At 32.9% G+C, this 23947-nt stretch overlaps 1 protein-coding gene across 1 annotated transcript in view; it reads left to right on the forward strand.

Moving 5' to 3' along the window:
• The window catches only part of LOC149417872 (peripheral plasma membrane protein CASK-like), a 363609-nt gene that overhangs the window by 203376 nt on the left and 136286 nt on the right, over positions 1-23947 (forward strand). The window contains exons 3-4 of the mRNA XM_089639860.1: positions 8432-8537; positions 11791-11868. Of these exons, the coding sequence (XP_089495986.1) occupies positions 8432-8537; positions 11791-11868 (184 nt within the window). The remainder of the gene's footprint in view (positions 1-8431; positions 8538-11790; positions 11869-23947) is intronic.

Below are 23947 nucleotides of genomic sequence, written 5' to 3' on the forward strand. Positions count from 1 at the left end.
ATATAGCGCAGTTTAGTGTCATTTCACTTCAAGTGCGTTTAACTACTCGTATAACATACTTTAAAAAAATGGTAATTCAGTATTAATGGTTCTTAAAATTATTCCTACGGTGTGCCTTACCCAATACAGATCTCATATTATTTCACTAAATACACTGTTTACACAAAGTGATGACAAAACTTAGAATAACAATAACAGCAGGACAGGACAAAACAAGAATATTAAAACTAAAACATAACATAAAACAGGAGGCAGTCAGTATGTTTTGTATTGATAGATTTAATTTCAACCTTTTGGTGACTTTTGCAAAAATTCTCTCTTTATTTATTATTACTCACAAAAGATTTATTCTCCCCTACTCTCTTTCAGTATTGTTATTTAGGAGTAATTCAAAATATTTAGCTTTACTTTAAAAAAATACAACGTAGAATCACGGAGGGAAACATTGACGTCGTGTTGTAAGTTCTGTTATTACACACTAGGTACACAACCAATGTTGTTTTGTTTGATACGCTTTGCCTCGCAACGTAAATACATATTAAATTTCTCTGGTGTAAAATGAGATAGTAAATACTCGTATATATATTTAAAAAAAGTAATTTCAAAAACCTCCGTGGTAATCAAATCAAAGATGTTGGGGTTTTTTATGACAATAAACTAACTTTTCACCAACACATCAATGATTTAGTTAGCTGAGCATTCAAGCTTCTTAGTTTCGTAATTAGAAATTCGTATTTATTTCACTATTATATAATACACCAGTCTTAAGTGTATCGGAGTTAAATTCAATCATTTGGGCCCCACATGAACTAATGTACATTTTGTGCATTGAAAGAGTTCACCAGAAATTTTTAAAATTTATATTTTTGCGTCTCTACGGATATTAACCCTGTCTGTACCCATCTACAGGGTTTTCCAATAAGAGGTGTTATTTTGATATTTGATCGTAAAAGATCAATGGTTTCGTTGCTTGTGTGGCACGTAGCGCCGTCTTGTTGAAAGTAAACGTTGTCCAGATCAATACCGGCTATAAAAAAATCATTAATCATCTCTCGATAGCGCAATCCATTCAACTGTTGCTCTAGCCTCATTTTCGAAAAAGTAAGGTCCAATGACTCCGCCGGACCATAAACTGCACCAAACAGTCACACGTTGAAGATAGAGGCTTTTCAACAATAACTTTTGGGTTTTCCGAGCCCCAAATGCGACAATTTTGCTTGTTGACGAAGCCACCGAGGTGGAAATGGGCCTCATCACTCAAGATGATTTGCATTTGATTCACTCAAGTGAATTATAATAATTGCAATGAGTTGTTGAAGCGTGTATCGTTCCATTTTTATTAATAACGTAGTTTATACTTGTCAAATGTCAAAATTGACAGCTTCAAAAGTATTATCTACCGAAATAGCCGGATATTCAAAATAACACCTCTTATTGGAAAACCCTTTATTTATATCCTGGGCATGACCAATTACCACTCCTTAGAGACGCGTAGAGGTATTGCTCTGATTACATATTTTTTTATCTTTTACTAAACGGTTACCTTTCTAACAATGATATTCTGGCTCAAAGAAATTTATTTGTCCTAAAGTCTCACTCTTGAGGACGTCGACATAACCTACTTTACTGTAGAGCGAGCCGCACCAATTTGTTCATGAACTCACCCGTGGGGAGAGCCACGTACTTTCCAAATGTAGTTGATCAAAAGATCGATATGTTTTTCATATCCTACAATGCATTTGCAAGGTTTTTGGCTCTGTAAATATATTGTATAAAATATATAATTATAACGACCCAATCGGTGATGTTATACTGAATTGTACACATTGAATTAAATAAATAATGGTGTTTGCATTTGTTTTTAAGTCAGAAGGTAGCTAGTTCGTTTCCAGTCGCAGGCAAATATATTAATTATACTGTTAATATTTTTCATTGGCTCCCGAAATTAGCACTATTACGATGGGGTCACTGTTTGACTCTATTCTTCTGCAGTATCCCATTTGGGTTTTTAGACTGCTAACTAACTAACCATCGAGGCGTTTCCTCGCAGGGGTAGACAGAGAGGACAGACCGCCAAACAGCCCGGTCTTGACACACACTCATTTCCTTATTCAAATTCATACTCTTTTGTTATTCCGATTTTTGACATGGCCCGACTTAAGTTTCTGGTTCACTTGAGCATGCTTTGTTTTCCTCGGGCGTCCCCGACTTCTGCTACCATTCACATTGTCCTTACACTTTCTTTGTTCATTCGCTCTATACACCACGTTAGGATTTCAGCGTTGTTAACTTATTCCACAGCACAAATCGCTAGGTATCTAAGCTTTCTTCCTATCAGGGCGGTATCCATATATTTATATTAAGATTTAAAAAAATGTGTTTCCGCAAATGAAATTTTCATTCCATCCCTGCTAATGTGAATATCAACCGGAGTTTTTTGTGAAACTCTTCATGAGCAGCTAAGTATTTGAAAGGTGATTTAGTGAAAGTTTTTTAAATGGTTTTATATAGCAATTTATAAGGCGTCTTGATGTGATATTTCACTCACTTAATGTGAGCTTATGCTGAGAATTTTTATGAATAACTAACTAACTTACTAACCATCATGCCGTTTCCTCGCAGGGGTAGGCAGAGAGGACGGACCGCTAAACAACTCGGTCTTAGCACACACTCCTTGCCTCATTCTTATTCATACATCGTCTCATACATACTCTTCTATTATTATCACTCGATCGTGCCGTGTCTTCCTCTGGCGACACCGACTTCTGCTACCATTGTATTTAAACATAAGTTAGCAGTCCACAATGGAGTGCTGATACCTACCCTGATGTATGGAAGTGAGGCATGTAACTGGCAAAGAAAGGATGAAAGTAGATTGAATGCTGTTAATATGAGATCTCTGGGGCGTATGTGTGGTAAAAACATGTATGATCGTGTGAGGAATGTGGAGATCCGCAAAGAGTGCAAGACTGATGTAAGCGTAATGAGTAAGATTAAGAAAGGGACGCTTAGATAGTTTGGGCATGTAGAGCGAATGAGCGAAGAAAGGAGTGTAAGGAGAATATATGATGCAATTCTTTATGAATAAATACCATTAAAACTTTCGAACCGCGCGCAGTTTGTTAATAATTTGACGTAGGGGATGAACAGACTGACTTACTTTGATGTATTTATTTATATTTGATGGTTCCTTACCACAACATTTGCAGAGCCATTTATGTATTAACTAGCGCTCAGCCAAACACTCCAGAGAATCTCTGGGTAATTTGATACGTTCCCAGGAGTCAGCTCGAGGTACATTTCAACATGCTAATAATCTTAGATAATATTATTACGCTTGTTCAGACCGAAATAAATTCTTGAATAATTATCATGAAGGTTTTGTTTATTGTTATTATAGGTAGCTGAAATTTATTATAGTATTGTTGTATAAGAAAATTAAATTCAATGATAAGTAGAAGTAAAGCAAATTTAAATAGTTCACAAAAATTGTTATTCTATTGATCCTTTTTGCTCTGAAAAACGGCTGAAAGATACTCCTAGGTCCTTCTTGTACTTTTAGTTTCGTGTTTCCTTTCTTCTTTAGTCTATACGCAATCGTCCCATGGGTCGGTAAGGAATCGACATAAACGGAGTGCTTGTTGTAAAGCTGCGAATAAACAATACAAAACATGCGCGAGCCCAATCACGAACTATGGGAAAGGAAAGAAACAACTTCTTTTCCATAATTCGCAGTTCGGCTTGCGCAAATTTTGTCCTGTTTATATGCACCCTAAGACCATGCGCAGAAAAGTAGAGTTCTCTAAAGTAAAGTAACGGTCTGCAGCGCGGTCTATTGTGGGACTGTTCTGCGCAGTCGGTCCCAATAGCACTCCTTTTATGTCGATTCCTAAAGCTTGGGATTAAATCCTAACCGACCCATGGGACGACGAGCTTAGTCTCCAGAGTGGTACATACTCTCAATATCGCCCTGGTGATAGACAAAAATTCAGAATAGAAACATTTTTAAAAATGACTTAAACCATGTTTGGTGACCAGATCTGAATAGACAGATACTTCCTCTTCTCCATCTCCTTCTTCCCTTCCCTAAGCCCTTCTCTACCTACCCCAATTGAATATTCCATCATCTCTCTGCTACCGGAGAGTTGGGAGTAGTAGTAGCAGGTTAAAAAAACACCTTCATCTCCTAAAATAAACTCCATACATTATCCCCAAACATGAGCCTTGAGAAAAAAGCCCACAGCTTTAATGCACAAAATAAATATTGTTAGTCTTACCCACAAAAATAGGAGGAAAGTAAAAAAAGTGTTAGGATTTTATACCGAGTGTTTTTAGAGCAGTTCAATTAGCTCAATTTGTGTTAATTCTCCTTGCGTGGGTACCAAAGAGCAGCTACCCGTTTAGTAAAACGTTTCTGGTTGGTTTTGTTCCCGTCACGACTTCTCTCTGGAAATGGATGAAGGAATACTATTTTGTTTTTGGGTCTCGTTCTTCACAATGTACAAGCAAATATGTACCTATATCTTTTTCGTCTCATCCATGATCTCGTTTTCTCCTGTCTTAACTCGACCACTTTGCATTTCGTTTGTCTGCAAACTTACTTGTATGTTCCGTTTCAAGATAGTGGCCGTTAAAAGACATATTTATACATATATATTTATATATTACAAAATGGTGGCCGTTAAAAGTTACATCAAATATTTATAATATATATTAGTTACGTAATTAAGTACCTACTTACAAATCTTATTAGTTCAGATGGAAAGTAAAGTTCATATCTGATTAACAATTAATATTATAGGATCTTTCCGAAAAAGAGAATCTCTGAAATATGTGTTATTAAAGAGAACTGTAACATCTGAATCTGTAAGAACTGTAACATCTGAATCTGTAAGAACTGTAACATCTGAATCTGTAAGAACTGTAACATCTGAATCTAAAGTTCATCTTAAGCTAATCTTAAAGTTCTTACGGCCGTTCTTCCCAATCCTACTGATCAACTACTGAGCCGAAATTTCGGCTCAACACTGCTCAAACGCACAACTATGCTCTTTCCAACGGAAAAGTGACAACTGAGTGATCAAACAATTTAAGGAAGCCAAACTACTGGATTAAGCTTGACTCAGTAAATGACTACTTATAAAAAGTGTCAACAGAGTGAAACATATTTGCGAGGCCCTGGCACGGTGGCATTAAAGTCAAGCTAATACTTTATTTTTAACATATTTCATACGCTTAAATATCGGTTTACGTATTACAGTACTTAAAAAAATATATGCATTAATAATAAATACAATAATTAATTGTTCAATGTTAATTCAGCATTGAAAGTTTTAACTTTGATGTCATTTTATTGTCTATGAAAGTGGGCATGGCCAATTAAGATAATCAACAGTAAAGATGTTTGGAAACAGGCGAATCGAATGTTACTGAATAAATCACTTGGCTGATCGGACCCTGAGATTGATCGTTCGAAATGTTGGGAACAACGGCCGTTAGAATGACGTTTCAGGGATATTTACGCAGAGAGGCACATTATTACGGCTGAAGCAAAATCGCTTTTGTCAGAACTTAATTTGTGGTGTTTTATCGCTCTGCCTTCCTCGACTCTGACACTAAATTTATTTTCCAGAAACGTGTTTGGTTTTTGCAAGAAAACATCCATCACGTCTAATCTCGCCAGAAACATTTGAGGCTATAATTCAGAAAATATTTTTTGTCTGTTTTGTTGGGATGCCATCCGTATCACACCCCTAAACCGCTAGCAGGGGTGGTAAAAGCCACCCTTAAATGTGTGGTAAAGTCCATGTTATACGAGTGGGAAAATCCTCCCTACCACCCAACCCTCCCCTTTAGCGCCAGTGCGTGATTTGTAAACAAATAGATTGTTTGTCGGTCAGGGGTCCAGCAGGAAGCTGGAACTTCTTCATTTTATATCTTCACTTCCTCTGGGCTTTTGGAACCGTGTTTTATATTGTTTTCATTGGGACGAATACACATTGTACGGGGTTGTTGTTTTACGATGAATGTTTATGTTTCATCTTTGTTATCAATTTCTATCCTACCCTTAGTAAAGGCTTTTACTAATGGGTACACAATATTGAAAGCCGAAACGACATGAGAAAGATAGTAAATTATATCTAGGATTATTTTACATCTTTGTTAGATAAATTATATTTACGTATTCATATTAAGTTTTTGTGTAACTTTGACGGATGATTTTTCATCTTTCCCTGCTCTAACATTTTCTTGGAATCAAGTTTAAGTCTCAGCGTTACGTTTTTCAAAAACATCTCTTGGCAATTAATTTTTATCTTTAAACAAATATTTGTATCAAATCTTCGAATGTATTTCCACCTGTCTGTGTAAGTCCTATCATAATGAACATTACCCCTTCGCACAATTTAATAATTGTGAAGAGAATGTAAAATAAAGATAAAGTTTGTGTTTTTTATGCTCAAGGGTTTCATTTATGCAATGAAACTAATATTGGTATTACAGAGTACAATATAAGCAACCACTTAATTAAAGTAGTTGCAAAAAATCAACATAAATAATACGAAGAACAAAATGTATTATATTCGCTGTCAACTTATTGGCTTCTCGAAGTTATTTGTTGACGAATTCATTAGTTAAATTTCCTTTTGTCACTTGAACTGAATTGACGCATCCATCAACTGTCTCCACATAAATGAAATAATTAAATTCTGCAATCTACCCCGCTTTCAAAGAAATCGGCATCATTATTTTTTTGCTATTTAGATGAAAAAGCATTTAACATTATTTCGTCAACGAAACCGCGAAATTTCCTTGCTTTTGGCGTGATAAATGAGTTTAAAATTGAACGGTTAAATGGTCTGAACATGCAGGTGAATGAATCGAGAAATTTTATAGAGTGCCAGGTGAATATAACACACCCACGAAGACAGCACGAGTAAGTGAAACAAATAGGTACCGACATTGGACGGGTCATTAGGAGCCAAATTAATGGCAGAGTTGTCCTGATACGATGTATGATTAAGATTGAAACAAAAATGTCGTTGAAACGGACTTATGTTTAGTCGATTTATTTGTGTTCGTGTTTCTTTCGCAATAGTTTTCAATTGTACGAATCGTATTTTTTAGAATTTTTGTTTTTCATCGTTGGGATAAATTGGTGATCATTTTAGTTATTAGTTTATTGCTCTTTTAACATTGTTAGTTTCGCTATCGATATTTGACAGCATTTGTCATGCAATCTAGCTACCAGAAAATTGTATATTATATCGTTTAAGGCGATGCACTACATCGTGTAATATTTTAAATTGAGCCGCTATCAATAACAACCCTTATGTAGATGGCGATAAGGTTTAAATTCCCGCTTAATACCATCCGCCTGTTTTGATTTATGCAAGAAAAAAACATGGCCAAAAATTGCCTTTTATTTTTTTTTGTGGATGTTCAGGCATAAATATTTAATTTTTTTTCGATCATTTTATAAATAACTTAATTTGCGAGATTATACAATAAAATCATAACCGAAAATGGGTTCGTAAGTAGGAGATTTTGAACTTTAAAGCAGTTTTCATAGGCCTACACATTATTTTTTTCTGGGCTTATAAAAAGACTTATCTAAAAAATACTCGATTATTTCAAAGGTCAAGATGTGTTCTACTCGCAGTATTTAATTAAAGCATCTGAAACATTTCTAGGCGACCAAATTTTCAAACCAAAAACACATGATTTTGAATTACTACGTATGGCATCGCCTTAATGTAAATTTTTTTTACAGCACAATAGTATTTAATAAGTTATTTTTGGCTTGAATGTAAATATATACCACACATTCATAGCTATCGATATTTGTACAAGACAGGCCAACAACCTAATTAAGGGGCTGTTTCTTCATTGTGTGTATATTAAGTTCTTACATGCATTTCATTTTTTTATCATCTTTACGTTTAAATTTTTTACATTTTGATTTTAGATATACATATTTCTCAAATATCTGTAGAATTATTATTTCTGCGTGTATTTTTTTTCAATTCTATCTTTTAAAAAACACGTAGTTCTTTTTACCTTGTTAAAATCTTTAATAAAAATTAATGATCCGTCTGTATCTAGTGCAAATATTACTCGTCAGCGACTTGAAAAAATAAATTACGCTTTATGTTATTTTTTGTGTCTGCTTATTCCAAAAAACAAAAACATTTGAAAACTAAACGGTTAACAAAAACGGTTTTATAAAAAAGTGTCGTAAGGGATAAAAATGCTCCTTGATTTATTTCGTTTGTTCAGAATTTTACCGCCGTTTAGTTTTACACCCACAATAATAATAAATAATAATATAATATTTTTACCCCACTGTACCATTGCCTTTTTCGCATTGTGTTTTTATTTTAATATGTTACATATTTGCGCGGTATTTTCAACTTTTATTTTGTTGTTCCAGATCTGAAGAGGGAGGCCACAATATGTCATATGCTGAAACACCCGCACATAGTAGAGCTCTTAGAAACTTACAGTTCCGAAGGGATGCTCTACATGGTTTTCGAATAGTAAGTACTACCTTTATTTACAGATTTATAAAAAACAGACTCAAAGTATGCATCCGCCTCCAAACATTCAATAAAATTCGTAAAGCAATATTATTGTGCCATAAAAAATAAAAAATATACTGTTTACAATAGATATTGCAGATATACATTTGATCGGTTAGAGTACTGGTTCTCAAACTTGTTTCGACCACCGCCCACTTTGAGATTTAAAAAAATTCAGTGCCCCCGTAATTTTCAAATTACCTTCTTACATTACCTTCTGTTGCTTATCTTGAAAACAGTTCTTGCAGATATAATTTTTCAACATGCATTATTATATGGATGGCTTAGATATATAGATTGGAAATGTAACACGCACCGACAGGAACAAGATAAACTTGCAACCGCTTGTTTTCCTTATGCGAATAACTGAGTTGGTACTGAGAAAGTTAGAACAATGTCAATTCATGCAGGGTTATACAAATCGCGTTGATTAACCAAACTTGTTAGAACTTCATTTTCACAAACACGGCACGAACTGAAGGTGGATAGTCCGATACAGTTTTCCACACAAACATTAAGGAACCAATAACGGTGATGGAAAATTCTTCTCCATAATGTATTGGTGAATAACCGTTTTACGGAGAACATGAAAAATAAATAAATAAATAAATAAATAAATAAATAAATAAATAAATAAATAAATATGTAATTCAATTATTAATGGTTTACTTAATTTAAAAAAATTAATTAACAAAGTGGCGAATACCCAGTTTTGTTTAAAAGAAAAATTGGTTATAATGAAGTAAAACAAACTATTATTATTTAATTCAGCTAGATTCCGTCGGATTTTTATAGATAGAATTTGTGTCGTCCCCCCTCTAAATATTCTTAACGCCCCCTAATTTCTTTGAGCCTTATACTGCCCCCTTAAAAGGTTCCAGCGCCAACAAGGAGGCGTTATCGCCCACTTCGAGAAAGACTGGGTTAGAGGTTAGATGCTCTATCAGTCCAAAGTGTCGGGTTCCCACCCAGAAGTCACTGGTTTAATCCTCTGATTAGTCAAGTCCTTCATTGCTCAAGTATCGCTTTCCACTGTGACGGTAGTAGGAGAAATTAAAATGATATAGCTGGATACATTTTACATAAACTATCGATAGTTATTATGTCATGCATGTATTTACACAACAATATAGGGCCAGAAAAACTTTACTCTCTGCTTACTAACATTCTTACACCAAAAATAAATTTTTATTGGATAAACTTTTTTTTTACTTTTTAAGGTTTCTTCTTCAAAGATATAAAATTTACTTCGAATTTAGTAATGTAATTTCTTCAGAATTAACATTTTAATGTGGAAACCATCCTGGTAAATTGTGTTATTTAATACAATAAATTATGTAGGTATTTAATTTTTTCGATATTCTGTATTCCTAAACAGAGTCGAAATATCGTTGCATGTATATCTTCTCCTCATCGCATTTTCATTGGGATTGTGCCCTGGACCCGAGAGAGCCTCATGAACTTTATTAAACTACCCTTGGGTCCGTAAAGGGGCGTGTTAATAGCGGACCTCCTAGATTATTTATTGTTTTATTTTGATTCATGGAAGCCTTTATTCGAATCATTATAGTGAAGCATGTGTAAAAGATTTATGATCTTCTTCTGAGTTTTGTTATGTAGTGATTACCTCGCCTGTCCTTGTGTCTGGAGATTGTGAGTTTCAACTTCGAGTTTGATACTGCAGGTAGATATTAATTGAAGCGAATGTACCATATGGTGGGAAAATTAAGTACCTGCCGATATAATATTGTACAGTTAGATAAAATAATACAATGTAAAAACGTTTGGGAATTTATGATAAAGTCGAAAAAAAAATTATGTATTTTACAAATTACTCATTAAAAATAATATGTAGTATATTTGCGGTACATTACAGATTGGAAGATACTCTCAGTATCTCCCTGGTCTATAACCACCCATTCAGAATTGAAATATTGCTTAAAATGGCTTTGCCGTGTTTAGTGACCAGAGATGAATAGCCAGGTACTTCTCTATCTTCCTCTTACCCATCTCTTTCCCATTACCTTCAGCCTCACAGCGTACCCCAATTAGGGATGCAATAGTCTCACTGGCTCTAGACGACTGGTTACTTGTTGGCACCCCTGTGCTGTTTCACACAAAACAAATTAAAATACGAGGACAATTATTTCACGGATAGAGTGGTCCACTCTTCGGTTGTAATTTTTAACTTTACGTAAGGTTTTTCACTGGTACCGTATTAAAGCAATATAAGAAACGGTAAGAACTTTCCCGAAATAAAATTAACACCCCCTCAATAATAGTGCTTTACTTTGAGTAAATTTTCCAAAATTATTTCAGCACTTTAGTTTAAAAGTATCTTATAAAGATGAAACAATTGTCACAACTTTTAACTGTTAAAAAAAAGACACGCGAAAACACAATTTTTTGGTCAAATACCATAGACATATGAATATTAGTAGACCTGCCCTAAGTGATTAAAAACGTATTTTCCCCACTCCCCATACCGGTTCCATTGAGCCGGCTGGGCTCGCATATGGCCTCAAGTGAAATTTGAAAACGTGACGTCATCATTCTTGTGCGAACTATGGTCGAGGCATCATCGGTTCATTTTACGAAATAAAACGGCAAAATGTTGACTTGTGATATGAAAACTTGTAAAAATAGATGTGAAAAAGAGAATAAACCCAATTGTCGTATTACATTCCATAAGTAAGCATTATTTTACTTTATTTTAAGCTTATTCACACCGTATTATACGGATCAGTTTTAGAAACATATACTATCACATCTCAATGTAGCGATTCTCAAGTGTGCTCATCGTTGTTTACTGGGGTAAGTAAATTATGAGACATTTGTAAAAGTGTCTTAACTAAATACTCTGAAACTAACTACGACTCTGAAAATAGAAGCTGCCTTACTTTGCCGAATTTGGACTTCGCAAATTAGTTCATAACGTGGCGAGTAATTTGCGCTCCCATGTAGAAATGTCTATTCATTCAAAAGCAGATTTTACTTTTAAGAACTAAATGGTGATATTATAATGCGAGATGCCTATTTACTGTCAGATTGATTTATTGACGAATCACAGTCAGCCTTACTCCCTTCGTTCTTCAACAGTTGATTTTACCCCTCGCCATTAGCTTCTCGTCTATTAATTCCTATGTCTGTGGTCAAATACCAAGAATTAGTTTTTTATTATGTCTAAATGTAAATTTTATTTATTTTTCAGTATGGATGGATCAGACCTCTGCTTCGAAGTGGTCAGAAGAGCAATGGCGGGCTTCGTGTATAGCGAAGCTGTTGCATGGTAAGAATTAAAGCTCTTATTTTTATAAAGATTTATTACTCTTCTTAAATCACCCAATAAACAATATTTTAAAGAATGGACTCAACCCCTCCAGCGTTTGAGGTTCATATATTATTATTTTTTCTATCATGCGGAAATACATAATTTTTTTGACGTTAATAATTCTTTCCATGTTGCTTCAAATTTTTTTACTGAATACCATTAATATAATCCTAAAAATAACCAAAATTAATAATTCATATTTTGCGCCGCTATCGTAACAATCGGTATCAACTTTAAAAATTATTTCTTATTTTTTATTATATGAACGATATAAAGGTTACAATGTACATTTTTCTTACAAATTCCCCAAACGAAATGAATGTTTTTTTCGAAATATCGAGTAAAAAAAAGTAAAAATGTGGTTAGCTTTTTTGATATCATTTTTCTCGTTTGATATTAATATTTTATTGTTTAGAAATAGTAATTTTAATTTTAAATGCATTCACCTGAAAGGTATTTTTTCTAATTTCCCTCGAAATGTTTGTTTTTACGGAAAATTAAAAAAAAATTAAAATATTGAAGACAATATTAGTGATTCTTAAACGCAAATCTGAAACAGAAAAATCAGAAAAGGAAACGGTCACATCTGGGACTCGAACCCAGGACCCTTGTCTTTCCGGGACAATGCTCTACCAACTGCGCTAATGGGACCCTATCCTCATCGGTCACTTTTAACTGTATCATACTTCGAATAAGAACTACCAACGTTGTCTTCATTTTTTCACCGCACATTTTTATTGGCAACTATCTTTATGTATGATCGCAAGATTCAACCCGAACTAAATGCAATCCTAGACAGCGTCTTATAGATAAACCTATCTTATTGTTTTTATTTTTTTAATGTGCGACATCTATTGACTTTTTCTGCAAGTCTAGAAATGAATTATTATTTTTCGGAATAACTTATTGAGTAAAACCTCAAATTATAATATTTAAATATTGAAGACAATATTAGTGATTCTTAAACGCAAATCTGAAACAGAAAAATCAGAAAAGGAAACGGTCACATCTGGGACTCGAACCCAGGACCCTTGTCTTTCCGGGACAATGCTCTACCAACTGCGCTAATGGGACCCTATCCTCATCGGTCACTTTTAACTGTATCATACTTCGAATAAGAACTACCAACGTTGTCTTCATTTTTTCACCGCACATTTTTATATTGTTATACTACACATTTACAGTTAAAAGTGACCGATGAGGATAGGGTCCCATTAGCGCAGTTGGTAGAGCATTGTCCCGGAAAGACAAGGGTCCTGGGTTCGAGTCCCAGATGTGACCGTTTCCTTTTCTGATTTTTCTGTTTCAGATTTGCGTTTAAGAATCACTAATATTGTCTTCAATATTTAAATATTATAATTTGAGGTTTTACTCAATAAGTTATTCCGAAAAATAATAATTCATTTCTAGACTTGCAGAAAAAGTCAATAGATGTCGCACATTAAAAAAATAAAAACAATAAGATAGGTTTATCTATAAGACGCTGTCTAGGATTGCATTTAGTTCGGGTTGAATCTTGCGATCATACATAAAGATAGTTGCCAATAAAAATGTGCGGTGAAAAAATGAAGACAACGTTGGTAGTTCTTATTCGAAGTATGATACAGTTAAAAGTGACCGATGAGGATAGGGTCCCATTAGCGCAGTTGGTAGAGCATTGTCCCGGAAAGACAAGGGTCCTGGGTTCGAGTCCCAGATGTGACCGTTTCCTTTTCTGATTTTTCTGTTTCAGATTTGCGTTTAAGAATCACTAATATTGTCTTCAATATTTAAATATTATAATTTGAGGTTTTACTCAATAAGTTATTCCGAAAAATAATAATTCATTTCTAGACTTGCAGAAAAAGTCAATAGATGTCGCACATTAAAAAAATAAAAACAATAAGATAGGTTTATCTATAAGACGCTGTCTAGGATTGCATTTAGTTCGGGTTGAATCTTGCGATCATACATAAAGATAGTTGCCAATAAAAATGTGCGGTGAAAAAATGAAGACAACGTTGGTAGTTCTTATTCGAAGTATGATACAGTTAAAAGTGACCGATGAGGATAGGGTCCCATTAGCGCAGTTGGTAGAGCATTGTCCCGGAAAGACAAGGGTCCTGGGTTCGAGTCCCAGATGTGACCGTTTCCTTTTCTGATTTTTCTCTTTCAGATTTGCGTTTAAGAATCACTAATATTGTCTTCAATATTTAAATATTATAATTTGAGGTTTTACTCAATAAGTTATTCCGAAAAATAATAATTCATTTCTAGACTTGCAGAAAAAGTCAATAGATGTCGCACATTAAAAAAATAAAAACAATAAGATAGGTTTATCTATAAGACGCTGTCTAGGATTGCATTTAGTTCGGGTTGAATATTGCGATCATACATAAAGATAGTTGCCAATAAAAATGTGCGGTGAAAAAATGAAGACAACGTTGGTAGTTCTTATTCGAAGTATGATACAGTTAAAAGTGACCGATGAGGATAGGGTCCCATTAGCGCAGTTGGTAGAGCATTGTCCCGGAAAGACAAGGGTCCTGGGTTCGAGTCCCAGATGTGACCGTTTCCTTTTCTGATTTTTCTGTTTCAGATTTGCGTTTAAGAATCACTAATATTGTCTTCAATATTTAAATATTATAATTTGAGGTTTTACTCAATAAGTTATTCCGAAAAATAATAATAATAAAATAAAATTATATAGCGCATTTGAAATATAGATATAAAGTGGGTACAGTGGTGTTATATAAATTAAATATCGGTATAAAATATATTAAAAATCGCAATCTCACAAAAGAAGAAACTGGTTCTTGTACTAGGTGAGCGAGTTACACTAATTATAAGGAAATTAGAAAAACATTGTGCAATGTACATATATAGGATTTTGTTACATACTAAATATTTAGCAATTAAGAGAGTAATTAAAACATCTAAATAAAGTAGAGATGAATATAGACTGATAATAAATGTAAAGAAAGGGAAAACAGGCAATTGTTTTAATACACAGAAAACATTTGCAAACTAAAAAAATGGCATGAAAGTACTGAAGGGTTGAAAACTAACCTAACCTTACCTAAGCCAACAAACTTATTTCTATTATTTAAGTATCTTTTTCTGGTATTTGGCGTTTTGACGAATTCAGTATTATCGGTGTTGTCCTTTTAATTGTGCAGCGAAATGTGTATGACAGTTTTTCAATTTTTGTATTTCAGTAAGTAAATGTTTTTATTGATTTCAACTCGTCAAATTCCAGAATCACACACTTTTGACTAAAAACCATACTCTATTATAACTGCCCTATTACCAGGGACCTGAAAATTAGTGTTATTTTTCAACATAAGTAATATTATGTTCCCTTGTGATATTTTTCGATAATTTGTTTTTGTTTCCAAGAAAAGTTTGGTTTGTTTGTCTTTTAATCGTGAAGTTAGCCGAATTCCATTTTTTGGTTTTAAATCTCGGAGGAAATGTAAACATTCCAGCCTTGTCAAAGTCATATAAATATTTAGAATGTATCGTATTACATTAGTTTATTTTAATACCAGAATTCGCGTGAAAAATAAGAAAACTCGCGTTATTTAGTCATAATTTTGCGTTATTCAAATTATATTAATTATTAAATTAGAAATTTCCCGTAAAAAATCGCTTTAGTGCCTAAATGCGATTTTTTCAGGACTCTACTTTACTGACAAAAGGTCCTTGCTTAAGTAAGTGGTACACTTCCACCCATATTTAAAAAAAATATACTGGAATCTTTTACGCCAGCTATTTCCTGTTGAAATTAATTTTGCCCACCTCTTTTAATTGAATCCAATCGTTTGATGGAAATTTAATCGGGGAATATTCAAAGAATTGGAAAACGAATAATTTTCTTGAAATTTCACTATTTTCCGATGCGAAAAGAATTTAGAAAAGTAACAAATATTTTAACAAAAATGTATAAATTTTGTTAGTGAAAAATCTTCACCCTCAAAAATTTTCCAGATTTGGGTCTGTGATGTAGAAATTTTTCCTTCGATTTAAAAAAGCATATCATTTTGTATTATGCAACTGTGCACTGTACAAACGTAAGCTTTTAAAACGTCGTAAAAAAGTGTACACTGGTCTTTCAGGTCCTCCATACAAAACCTTACAAACATAGTACTATAAAATTTCTCTCCGTGTCTCTTCCTTAATTCTTTGAACTCGAGGTTTATAAAAGGATGGCGTCTTACACCCCTTAAGTCTCCCCGTACACGTTCTCGTTTATTATTAAGTAACGTAGGACAGGACATATATCCGGCGGCGCTATTGATTGGTGTCAATAATAAATGGAGTTTGTCGTGGCCGTTGCGACGCCGACTACCCTTGCCATCTTGGTAAAAAAATAGCTTGGCTATTGAATGCACGTGGTTAGCGGTGCAACTGCAAAAATTTACGTTATGCTCATTAAAAACAGGTTGGAATTTGAACGAGATTAACGTTATGCTCATTAAAAACAGATTGGCATTTGAACGAGATTAACGTTATGCTCATCAAAAACAGATTTGCATTTGAACGAGATTAACGTTATGCTCATCAAAAACAGATTGGCATTTGAACGAGATTAACATTATGCTCATCAAAAACAGAATGGTATTTGAACGAGATTAACGTTATGCTCATCAAAAACAGATTGGCATTTGAACGAGATTAACATTATGCTCATCAAAAACAGATTGGTATTTGAACGAGATTAACGTTATGCTCATCAAAAACAGATTGGTATTTGAACGAGATTAAAGTTATGGTCATCAAAAACAGATTGGTATTTGAACGAGATTAACGTTATGCTCATCAAAAACAGATTGGTATTTGAACGAGATTAACGTTATGCTCATCAAAAACAGATTGGTATTTGAACGAGATTAGTTATGGTCATCAAAAACAGATTGGTATTTGAACGAGATTAACGTTATGCTCATCAAAAACAGATTGGCATTTGAACGAAATTAACGCAAAACATGTGTAAGATAACGCACCTTTAGTTTTTAATCGCTTAAAAAATGTAAATGTTATATTTGATGATAATCTCTATTCATTAGCCAAGTTGAAAAAGTAATTATTTCACTCGATAGAAAACCGTATATTATAAAAAACGCTGTTATTTCATATGCTATGTTTATAGCTATGAAAAAAATCACAGTATTTCTCTAAATACTACTTCGTGGATAGTTTTACACTCTATTTTAGATAATTCGTGTTTTATTTTAAATATTCATTACAGTCGCTTACGCCTATGAATTTGAATCGTTTTTTTACTATTAGCACGCTCCCTCTAACATTCTTATTTACATATCTCCCTTTCGAACCATTTCCAGTAATCTTCTTCTTCTTTTTGAAAGTTTACTACGGAGCCTTAAAGCGCCCTGGAATTGATTTTATCACCAAACAGCGTTCTGTAAAGTTGACAATTTGTATTATATTATAAGGGAAGTGTATGCAAAAATTTGTAAAAAGTTTATTTAGGCAAGCTTTTATCATAAAAAATGCGTTCAGAAAAAAATCCAAAGAATATCAGGAATACTATAAACTGATGAGAAATGAAAATGAATTCATTAAACCTAGTTTTAAAACAACCCAAATTCAAAGCCATTATAATTACCAACCATTAAAAACTACAATAATCTCCCTTCTGAATTACGCTGTATTATTATAAACCATTCAGAACAAATAAATACTATTAAAAAAATGTTTCAATAAACTTACTTTAAAAAATAAATGTATTATTCAAAACATATTATGACATACTACCATCGTAAGAATCATTGATCCCTTATGAAGCAGAAGATCTCTTTTCTGAAAAGATATACCTACATGACCAATATGACCTAATGTATAATATTTTGTGAAATATATGTATAAATGTAACCAATATTTTTTTTGATATTGCAATAAAAAATATATATACGAAGGTACTACTTACTACCAGTAGTAAATATTATTTGTGTATTTATTTAGTAACGCCCTTTGTCGAGGCTTTTTATATAGAAGTAGTTAATTTTTTATTGTTATTTAAAGTATTATCCCGTTAAACTACAATTGAGCAGTTTGTCAACTACAATGTAAATATGTAAACATAATCTTATTACTAATAATACGGACATGTGTCTGGTGTGGTAGTCGAAAAGCATGTAAAAAACTGTATACAAATATATTTTACGAATATAGAAAAAAAAAAAAAAAAACAATTATAAATATACATGAAATTATTTCTACTTATAAGATATTCAGATTATTATTATTAGCACACATAATAAAAAATAACACTAAATCTACATTCTAATAAATAACAACTATTTATTGATAGTGATGACTAGTATAAAGTATTTCTACTTATGAGCCATTTTTTCAGCATATATTTGAATATATTTGGGAATCTACATTTTTTATGTTGCTTGGCAACATGTTAAACATTTTGGCCACGTTATATTCAAGTTTGTAAATAATCAGCGAAGAGTGTTGTCTCTTGTGCAAATATCACATAAAATATTCCTCATTGTAGAGTAACTTTACACAATAAATAGCTGACGTAAACCCGGCGTTGCTCTACTTTTCTCCAATTTCATGCATGCGTTATATATATGTACATATAGAAACCATCCGGAAAACATCTCTTAATGATGGTTTACTCTTTCAATATCCGTTGCGTAGTTTAGAAGAACAATATGCACAAACGCACATATAGAGATAATAGAGATCATTATTGCTGATCAAATTTTAAGCGATGTATGGTGTATTTTAAGAGGAAGCTACAAGCCAAAAATGTGAATATTCTTGGTATACCTTATATTGTAGGCAATAGGAATTAAAATCCCTTGAAACGAAGTCTAGAAACGTTCGATTTCAAGCACAAAACTGGTTTTTATTTATTTTGTAAATAATTTTATTAGAATGTAAAAAAGTTAATCAAGTGAAACTGTCACAGATAATCTTAGCTATAATACTGTATTTTTTTAAAGTTGTTTCCTTTACGCGTTCTATTTAGTAGTTTCTATTTAAATTTTTTATTGCGTAATTTATTTTTTTATTTATATTCTATACAAGCGAAGCGATAGGAAAACCTTCAATTTATCCAACGCATATTTTTTGGTATTCATAATGTACACCAATTCGTTATGAAGATTAATCAAAATAGTGATTTAGCACTAAGCTTCGCCTTAATACCAGCGATTGTATTTTAATTTTTAGGCGAAAAATTACAATCGCCTCTCAAGAAAAAAGGTTTTTGCGGGAAGATCTCCTCTCGATTCTTCAATTTGTCTTTCTTCTTCACAAGATGGGAAGGAGTTTGTAGGTCCGAGAGTTCACTTATTGGAGACGCCCTCTTGAGAGCTGGAAATCCAACAATAGAAATATTAAATAACTAGCTTATTGCGCATTACTTATCACGGCGGCTAGTTGAGTCTTTGACAGTTCTGCAGAAATCTTTTGCTCGGAGATATTAATAGAGTTTTTGATCAAATTGTATTTTATTTCAATTAAGGCGATGCCATACGTAGTAATGCGAAATCATGTGTTTTTGGTTTGAAAATTTTGTCACCTAGAAATGTTTCAGATGCTTGAATTAAATACTGCGAGTAGAATACATCTTGGCCTTTAAAATAATCGAGTATTTTTTAGATAAGTCTTTTTATAAGCCCAGAAAAAAATAATGTATAAGGCCTATGAAAACTGCTTTAATGTTTAAAATCTCCTACTTACGAACCCATTTTCGGTTATGATTTTACTGTATAATGTCGCAAATTAAGTTATTTTTAAAATGATCGAAAAAAAAAATTTATGCCTGAACATCCACAAAATAAAATAAAAGGCACTTTTTGGCCATGTTTTTTTCTTGCAAAATCAAAACAGGCGGATGGTGTTAAGCGGGAATTTAAACCTTTCCGCCATCTAAGTAAGTTAATATTGATAGCGGCTCAATTAAAAATATTACACAACGTAGTGCATCGCCTTAACTATATGAGAGAGTAGCCAATTAATTATACCTCGCTAGAATCAGCTCAAACTACCGAAGTTTTTTTAGTTGTGGTTCAACTTTCTATGGTACATATTTTTTATATCAGCTTCGTTCGGATGCTAGGACCAGAAACCTGATTTAATATTCTACTATGATACGGAGTTCATAAAAATTGATACATCATTTAGCAAGAAAATTTTTAAAAAATATTCCAAAAAACTCTTTTTTTGCACTTCTTATAAAAAAAAACACACAAAAATCGATATAAAATTGATAGCGTTAAGAATCGGACCACTACACATGGTGTCATTTTGATTGCAAATTACCTTCCCTATCTTACTCATCGTGCATGCGTCGATAGTGAACGGGTTGAGTTATATATCTGCACCACTCTAACATGTGATTTGCCATTAGTAGTGTAATCTGTCTCGCTCGTACATCGTTTCGGTGAGGCTGGCTGTCTCGATACTGCCCATGCTGGCCCCGGTAGTATGGTAAAACAAAGTTTTGTGCACATCATCTTATCTAACTTACGGGATACTTTGTCTGTTTATTCTTGGAATTCATGCGTGATATTATTTTTATAGGATTTATATTCGCTAAGTTTGAACAGACTCCACTAAATTTAGAAAAATTATGCCCACTGCCTTCTCCTTATCCCTGTGAAATTTAGGGCCTAGGAAACTCATACGGTGTAGCCTTTTTAAAGCTACACCGTATGAGCTTTCAAACTTATAAGACACACGTTTTTCTACGACTTCTTAAACTTTAGTTCTTCCCAATTTCTGCCCTTCCATAAGAATAATTGTATAACGAACGAATGACAAGGCATGAAGTCATACAGTATGAAAGAGATATTGTCTTGTATTATTACGGAAAATGTCACTATAAATTTATTTGAAAAATATATTCCTTTAAATATATTTTCATTGATATTTGGAGGTTCACATTAAAAACCATACTTTTATTAATGTTACACAATTTATAAAGTGCCATTTACTCACTTAATCACCCCAAAGGCGCATTAATTCAGTGTTGGTTTTAGGATTTATGGGTAGCCAGGTTTCAGAAATGTTTTAAATACCTTTTTTTATAAATTTTAAGCATAAAGGAAATTAAATTTAGATTCTGGTGGAGATCCGCAAAGAATGCAAGGCTGATGTAAGCGTAGTGAGTAAGATTAAGAAAGGGACGCTTAGATGATTTGGGCATATACCTATGAACGAAGAAAGGAGTGTAAGGAGAATATATATGACGCAAATGTGAATGGTTGCAGAAGTCGGGGACGCCCGAGGAAGACATGGCACGATCAAGTGAATCAGATACTTGAGTCGGGCCATGTGAAGAGTCAGAATAATAAAAGAGTATGTATGAATGTAAATGAGGCTAGGAATGTGTGTCAAGATCGAGTTATTTGGCGTTCCGTCCTCTCTGCCTACCCTTGCGGTGAAACGGCTTGATGGTTAGCCAGTTAGTTAAATTTAGATTCGTAGGTACCTCCCTTCGAAAAGTTCATACTAATTGTTGACTACTACCTACTTAGGTACTAGTCAACAATTTTGCGTGTTTTTCCCCCCTTATTTTGAGTATAATGATCTTGTTCAGGGGATTGGTTAAGAATGAGCTTCAGAAGGTAACTTACCTTACCTTTTAAGATCTGAATTGAATGTTTTTGTTCTTTTTCTCAGTTTTGTAAGACTGGCGACATTAATATAGATATATTTGTAAAAAAAAAACGAATTAAAATATTTTTTAAAAGATCTGGATTTTAACCTTTTAGTCAAATGTAGTTTTTGAATGATTTTATCGATTAAATAGTTAATATTAGTTTAATATTAAATAGTTGTAATTGTTTTTTAAATAACAAAATAACCTTGTTTCGATCACTTAAACTAAAAATAGCAGCTTAAATATTAAAATATTCTTTTTATAACCGAAAAGGTAGAGTTTTTGATCTGGAAAATCGCATTAATCGAAAAAAAGGTCACTGCGCGCTAATGAAACAAGGTCGGAGTTATTTTAAGTAATGCTTTTTTAGCTTCTATTCTACTATTCCTGTTATTTTAAGCAATACTTTTTTATCTTCGATTCTACAGTTCCCATTATTTTAAGCAATGCTTTTTAAGCTTCGATTCTACAGGACACTGTTTTAATAATTTGGTTTTATTATGATGTACCTAAACTGCTGCTAACCAAATATACACTACTACCGTAATGGGTGGAATCTAAACCTCCTAGATCGCAGAGGTTTTGGTGGAACCACAGTGAAACCGCCTGAGAGTGTCAAGTAGGATACAGTGTTTCTACTTATGATGGCAGAATAACACTTTATCTGAAACGTGCAAACAGGTTCTCTTAATGAGGTGTTAACAAATTACTACTACTTACCTTACATTTCATACGTTGATTATTAACATTTTTATTGTATTACTGGAACTTGTTATCTAGGTAAAATTTATCTAATACGAGAATAGAACAAAATCTAAATGGCGGTCTCTCCTCCACAATTAATATTATAGAAATTATTTTACATTCTAATTTAAATTTAAAAAAAAAGTTTATATTATTTTTTATTTTTACTACGCCGGGTTCTAAGGCTTGGATCCAATGCCAGTATCCGCGAAAACTAAACTAAAGTATTTCGTCCCAATTCGATAAAAAGTCCAGGCTAAATGAGTTGTTCATGTGAATACGATATTCCAAGTGATTTATCCTTGTAATTTATTTCCATTCACGCGTTGCCACCCCTCCCCCCGCCTCGCAACTCGGCTCGGTGGTTGAATTACGAATTAAATGATTCAATTTCTTCAAGTTGATTTATTATTTCGGCGCGTTTGAGAATTTTTAAATTCGCACCTGGAAAAACTTTTGTATTTTCTCATTTACTTCTATAAAATTTGGATTTAATTAGGAAAGAATAACACACTCACAGCTACATATTGCATACTATATTAGTCGCAATTGGTGAAATAATATTTAATTTAGTTTACATATGCAATTTGGCACGGCGGTGGATGATTTTTCCTCCAGCATTCCCAAAGATGACATCCTCCTGTGAGGAATATGCACAATCTCTAAATAGTATAAAATAAAGTCGCTATCTGTGTCTGTCTGTTTGTGCGCTTAGTTCTTCTAAACCACGCAACGGATTTTGATAGGGTTTATATCATTTAGAGAATTTCTTCCGGAAGGTCTATATATATAGTGCACGTATTTTTATTTTCTCATTACTTTTATCTACATGGATCATGTTTAAAAAAAGTAGAGAAAAGTCAACGTTTTGTAATCAAGTAGAAAAAAAATATTTTCAGAAGCTTGGCTAAACCTTATTAGATACTTTAAAATAATGTACTACGGATTTGTATATCTTCAAGAGGTCTATAGAAAATAATCCTTAGGATATGGTGTATATATACTAATGATAAACCCCAGCAACCCCGGGTAGAATTAGCTAGTATAATATAAAGCGCACGTGTACCCGGCGTTTCTCGACTTTTCTCTATTTTCTATCAATATAATATTCATGTATTATAGGGTTTTCCAATAAGAGGTGTTATTTTGAATAGCCCGCTATTTCGGTAGATGTTACTTTTGAAGCTGTCATTTTAAATTTATATACAAAATAAAATAAAAGAAGTAAGAAGAAAGTGATAAGTGATAAGAAGTGATGTGTAGTTTGTGGCAATTGTGTGTTTATGTATATAAAATGAATAAAAATTTAATTTATATACATAATAAAATAACACCTCTTTTTGGAAAACTAAAATAAAAGAAGTAATAAGAAAGTGATAAGTGATAAGAAGTGATGTGTAGTTTGTGGCAAGTGTGTGTTTATGTATATAAAATAAATAAAAATTTAATTTATATACATAATAAAATAACACCTCTTATTGGAAAACTAAAATAAAAGAATAATAAGAAAGTGATAAGTGATAAGAAGTGATGTGTAGTTTGTGGCAAGTGTGTGTTTATGTATATAAAATAAATAAAAATTTAATTTATATACATAATAAAATAACACCTCTTATTGGAAAACCCTATACATAAGTCTTACGGAAGAAATTCTCTAAATGA

This window comes from Hesperophylax consimilis, chromosome 14 (assembly GCF_061612785.1).
Source record: "Hesperophylax consimilis isolate HC1 chromosome 14, BYU_Hcon_1.0, whole genome shotgun sequence".
NCBI lineage: Eukaryota > Metazoa > Arthropoda > Insecta > Trichoptera > Limnephilidae > Hesperophylax > Hesperophylax consimilis.